This window comes from Apteryx rowi, unplaced genomic scaffold (genome assembly GCF_003343035.1).
Source record: "Apteryx rowi isolate R43461 unplaced genomic scaffold, aptRow1 scaffold_862, whole genome shotgun sequence".
Taxonomy (NCBI): Eukaryota; Metazoa; Chordata; class Aves; order Apterygiformes; family Apterygidae; genus Apteryx; species Apteryx rowi.
Genome location: NW_020451163.1, coordinates 22,399 through 28,190, shown reverse-complemented (window position 1 = coordinate 28,190; position 5,792 = coordinate 22,399). Strand labels below are relative to the sequence as shown.

The 5,792-nt window shown below is 57.9% G+C and overlaps 1 protein-coding gene across 1 annotated transcript; it reads right to left on the bottom strand.

Annotated features, from left to right (window-relative positions):
• Positions 1-508: 508 nt before the first annotated feature.
• On the bottom strand, positions 509-2,604 carry MDK (midkine). The gene is made up of 4 exons (XM_026090619.1): positions 2,525-2,604; positions 2,254-2,415; positions 1,935-2,096; positions 509-1,433 (listed from the first exon to the last, which is right to left on the bottom strand). The coding sequence occupies exons 1-4, from the start codon at positions 2,601-2,603 to the stop codon at positions 1,408-1,410; spliced, it is 429 nt and encodes a 142-aa protein (XP_025946404.1). The 5' UTR covers position 2,604; the 3' UTR covers positions 509-1,407.
• Positions 2,605-5,792: the final 3,188 nt, after the last annotated feature.

Here is a 5,792-nt window from a genome sequence, read left to right as displayed (position 1 = left end):
GAAGAGGCTGTAAGTGTTGGAGCCATGTTTCTTCCCCAGGAACACACGTGTAGCAGCCGAACCACTACATCCCACCACATGACGACATCCCTGTGGCTCCTTGCTTTTCCCTGCTCCTGTCAAGGCTGGCGAAGCCTTGAAGGGTCGTGGCACCCAGCACCATGCCCCTAGCCCCACACCGGCCCTGCTCCCCCCACATGGGTATTGGCAGCATTGCCCTGAGAGGAGGAGGAAGAGGGCTCCTATGAATGCAGGGCTGCTCTGTAGCAGACTGAGGACTTTCAGCCTTGTTTCTCTTTCTCTTCCTGCACTGGCCCTTGGTAAAAATGAAAAGGGAAGGCCTGCCCTGAGCCAAACCAGTATTTTTCCTCATGCCTGGGGCAAGGGCCCTGCCTGGCACCGCGGTGTCTGCAGTTTCCAACACAGCAGTACAATGTGAGGACTATAGTTGGGTTCTGATTTTTTTTTTAAAAAAGATTTTTATTGGAAAAGAAAACAAACCCCATTTTCCAAAAATAGAGAGAGCTCCCACCCAGCACCAGTGTTAGAGCATTGAAGGCAGAGAGGCTGCAGCCCCGGCACAGACACACACAGGTTGAAAGTGACAGAGGAGAGAAGGGAAGGGGACATGCTGGTCACGCAGGAAGATGTTTTTCTCTCCCCTGGCTGCCGCAGGAAGCTCTTGCATCTGCTGCAGGGAGATGGGAAGAAGCCCCATCCTCATGTGAATGAGAGGGCATGTGAGGGGCTGTGGGAAGCCGAGGGCAAGGGGGCAGCGGGATGCACTGAGCACCTCTGACCRCAGGGAGAGCCTACCTCGGGCCAAGCCAAGGAAATGGGGGGTTGGGAGGCCCCTGTCTCCACTGCACACAGGCCTGATGGTGAATACCYAGGCGGGAGATTAGTTTTCTCTCCCTTTGCTCCCTGTCCCTTCCTCCCCAGACAGGGTTACTTGAGCATTCAACACTCAGCCTTTCCCTCAAGCATCAGTATGAAGCAGAGGAGTCAGGAGGCTCCCAGGCTTGCCAAAGGCAACTCATTTGTGGCCAAGGGTGGAAAAATGCATGTGGTCCCATCCCAGCTCTCCATGTGCATCCCAGCAAGCCTTGAAATAAACCCAGAGAAGAGGAGAGGGGGATGCATGGACAGTGCCAGCGGGGCAGCAGGAAGGGAGACAGCACCTTCTGCAGGAAGGGCATGGGTTTGCTCTCTACAAAACTAGTGAATAGAACAAGGCATCTCGGTTAAAGAGGAGGTGGTGGAGGAGGAAGAGGAAGAGGAGGAGGAAGACTGGCATTTGGCAAAGTGTTGCCGAGCAGGGGGACCTGGCTGCAGCGCGAGTGGCATGCTTCCAACCATTCAGGCACCGTGTCGAGGAGGTGGAGACGAGGATGTTGTCTTCCCACTCTAATCCTTCCCCTTGCCCTTCTTCGCTGCTTCCAGTAATGAAAGGAGACAAGAGTTAGTGCATCCACTGGCAGCACCACCCTACGCTCAGCCTTGGTAGAAACATGGTAGCCAGCACAGCACACCTGCCAGGGAACCCACACAGGTGTCACCAGCATACTGGGCATACTGGGCCCGCCAGGGAGAATGGGCAGGACCCACATGCTGGCAGGTCATATCCTGACAACCTCTCCCCACCACACAAAGCCACATATTGCCTCAGCCACACAGAGGAAGATGGGGAAATCCCCGTCCCACTGAAGCTGAAGGTGAGTTGGGGGACCAGGACTTTTCCTAGAGACACCTGTGTCCCACTGAACCCACAGATGAGATTTCTGGGCCTGTCGCATGGGGTGACGTGGAGGGAAGAGCATGCTATGCAGCCCTCTGCATGGCCAGCAAAACCCAGCCCCAATGGGCTAACCTACCCCTGGAGAGCCAGCGCCCAGGGCCCTTGCCCTGGGCCACTGGACCCTCTGGAGACCGACCTTTGGACTTCGACTTGATCTTGGAAGAGCAGGGCTTGGTCACATAGACAATCTCCTCACACTGGGCATTGTACAGGGCTTTCTTCAGGATGCCTGAGCGGGTTTTCACACCTGTTTGGACACTACAGCCRCCCCAGCTCTCAAATTTGTACTTGCAGTCAGCTGGAAGAGAGGTTAGACACGTGAGATCCGAACAGGACCCAGACAGGACACCAGCCTCTCAGAGGGAGGCCGAAGGTCTGGCCCCAGGCTGGGGGGGGGGTGTGTGTGTGTGTGTCCCCGACTAGTCCTGCTGCAACGGACACACACACAAACACACCTCCAAACTTCTTCTTCCAGTTGCAGGGAATCTTGCACTTGAGTTTCTTAGTCTCATCTTTGCAAGTGCCTTCACGGTACCCCAGGCCGCAGTCCTTGCTGTTGGGGATGCAGGGCCCCCAGTGCCAGTCCTCGCACTCAGAACCGCTCTTCTTCACCTTGTCTGCGAGGGAAGGGGGAGCCGGTGCTCACTGCAGGCCAGTGGAGCACATCCAGGGGCTCCCTCCCACCCCTCCAGGCCCACCGCCCCCGTGCCTGGGGGTCCCACTTACCTTTCTTGTTTTTGCCAGCCTCAGTGGTTGCGATCAGGAGGATCAACGCCAGGAGGAGGAGGAGGCCCCGGACCTGCATCATGCCTAGGGAGGAAGGGACACTGTGAGGGGGTGAGGATGCGATACAGCCAGCTGGGCAGCGAGGAGGCGCATGGTGGGCTGTGGGCAGCCAGAGCTGGGCTGCGGAGTGGGGCCCAGGGATATCTGGTTTCTTCTTCTTCGGGGAAGCGTGCTGGAGACTGTGTGGGATGGCCACCACCACACATATGCGCGTGTGTGTGTGTGTGTGTGTGTGTGTGTGTATGCACACCTCTGTGCCCAGCTCACACACCTCCTGGCTGCAGGAGACCATGGCATAGATGGATAGTGGGATCCCAGGCACAAGCAGCCCCTTCTGGGAGCTTCTAGAGGCTGGAGACAGCATATGGCCCTATCCAAATGCTATGAATGCTGTGGGGGGATTTCAGGGTCACAGCTCCAGCAGATCAGTGGGGCTAATGGGGGGCACAGCTAACCCCGCCCTAACCCCCCTCCCCATTACATCCCCACCTGACATTACCCTGGCACTGATAGTGGTGAGAGGGAGGGGGAAACCCTTCCCACTTGGCAGTGGGAAGGGGTGAATGAGGTCTCCTCCACATTGCTGCCTGGCAGACTGCATCCAGAGGAAGAGCATTAATTGCACCAGGAAGGTCCATTGCACAGCTCGGGGTACCGCTGGGCTGAAGGCTCGTTCCTGGCCTCGCAGTCCTGCATTGCCCTTCCTGAGAGCTGTGTGTGGCCAAAACGCTCTTCATCCAGCAAGGCAGCCCAGCGCGGAGGCCTTGGGACGAAAGGCAGGGCAGCTCTGCCAAGCCTCGGGGGAAGACAGGTCCCCGGGGAGGCCGAGACAGGCAGGAGCAAGGGCCCCRTGTGGCTCTGAGGGGCCCCTGCACCCCACAGGGCTGCCAGGGAACCCCACGGGGCTGGGTGCACCCAGCACCTGGAGAAAGCTCTTGTGTCCAAGCTAGAGGAGGGGGACGGAGGGCCCAGCTCCAGCCTGGTACCCGGCTGTGCATGGGGCAGTGTCAGCCACCAGCACCCTCAGTGCACGGTGCGACACTCCGATTCCTCCATGGGCTGATGCCTGTTTGGGCTCATCATTCCCATCCCTCTGCAATAAGTTCCCCCATGTGAGCGAGACCCCTTGCAGGGGGCTCAGGCATGGGGTCATGGGGTGCCTGGGGGACCATCGATGCCACAGCCTGCACAACCATCCCCACAGCAGCCACGAAGGCTGGGGAAGGCCAGTGCGCCCCAGGGCTTGCTGCTCCTGCTCCTGGACAGCCGAGGAGCACCATCTGCCTGCTGGCAGGGGAGAGACCCTGCTCCCCGGTCCCAGTCCCCAGCTCCCTTCCATCCCCATATTCCTCAGTGCTTCTTTTATCCAGTGCCCAGCAGGCTGCCGTGCCCACACCAAAAAGCCCCGAGGCCAGGGGACTGCAGCTGCCATGGTATCTTTCTTCTGCTTCAAAGGAATCCAGGGTGGAAAGAAAAAAAAAAACAGCAAAAACAAACGCACTGCCATGAAGGGCTTGAGAGCTAAACAAGCAGATTACACACAAAAAAATCCACATAGTGTGGGAGCTCAATGGGAGATTTAGAGGGAGAGCTGCGCCCACTGCTGGATACACTGGCATCAGCACATCACCACAGGGTGTGCATGTGCGTGCATGCGTGTGTGTGTGTGCGTGTGTGTGTGCGTGCAGGCAGGAGCACACACAGGGTGTGCATGTGCACAAGTGTTCATGCACCCAGCAGTGCACACACAGGGTGTGCATGTGCATGTGTGTGTACACCCAGGAGTGCACACACGGGGTGTGTGTGCATGCATGTGAACGCACCCAGGAGTTCACACACACACACACACACACACACACAGAGTGTATGTGTGCATGTGTGCACACCCCCGGGCGCACACAGGGGATGAGGGTGCACACACATGCTGATGTCCTTGGGTGGGTGGGAGAGAGGTGTCTCTGTGCTAGGGGTGGGGAATGTGGGCCCCATGAGACCTGACAGAGCAAAGGCCCATGGGGCCCCTGCCCACGCCATGGTGGGCTTGGGCCAGGTGATGGCTCCCATCCAGCTCCCTCCAGCCCCAGGAGCAGCTCCTCCATGCTTTCCCCTTTTGGTATTATCCTTGCAGGGATCTCAGGTGGAGATTGACGGGTGGGTCTCCCCCTTCTACGAGATGACCTGTCCTGTTAACCCAGCTTAGCTTTTCAGGGACCACAGGACCTGGTGCTCTCAGCAATTGCCCTCAGTCCTCCTGCTAAAATCAGCCCTGGGAAGTGTTAACAGCCTCAACTCCTCACCTCTTTTGGCCATGCTGAGCTACTATAGCCAGTGGCAATGCCAGCTTCCCTCAGCAATAAGGCATCTCTAGAGGAGGTATGACTCCTCATTCAGTCATGGGATAGTAAGCTCAGCCACAGAGCCCCAGGTTGCTGCTGGGCTGGAAGAACATTGCCCTAGGCACTGTGCTAGCCACTGCTCCTCCCTCCTCTTTTGCAGCAGCTCCTGGTCAGAGGTGAGGCTGGGAAGGTCAAGCCGAGCTGTCATAGAAATCACATCCTGAATGGTCCCATTTCCCAAAGTGCCCAGGGTGTGCCAGGTCTGGCATGCCAACCAGGTGCTCAGAGGTGTGCCTGGTCCCAGCAGGAGTGTGGATGCTCAGACCCAGTGTCTCAAGTTTGAGAACCTCTTTCCCCTACCCCCAAGGACCTGTTACTTAGGGTGACACTCATCATCTGCTTGTGAGCAGGCAGCAAGGAACTACATTGCACCTGCCTCAGACCTGCTGTGAGCTTGGTTGGGACTGGGAATGGAGAGGTCAGGACACACCACGTGCYCCGTAGGGAAGCCAGTGTGCAGAGGAAGAGCCTGGGGTCAGCGTTCGCTCCCTGCCCCCCAAGCTCCCCTCGGCAGCGTGTTGGAGAGAGCAGCTCCCTGCATTATTCAGGCTCCAGTGCACTCACCTTTCATGCGTCCGCTGCGGTGAAGCTGCTGGCTTTACTCTGAATTGAACTGTCACAGGGAATTACACAGCCCGTCTGGCTGAAGGCAAAGCTGAGGTGATGAGAGCTGCCTTCCCCCTCGCCCCCCTCAGCTGGGAGTTATTCCATGGAGCACAGCACCGGCCAGAGCACAGCTCAGTCCTCTTCCCACAGAGCTGCCTTCAAAGGGGACAAGAGCTGGCCAGGACAGCCTGATTACGGAGAGAGGC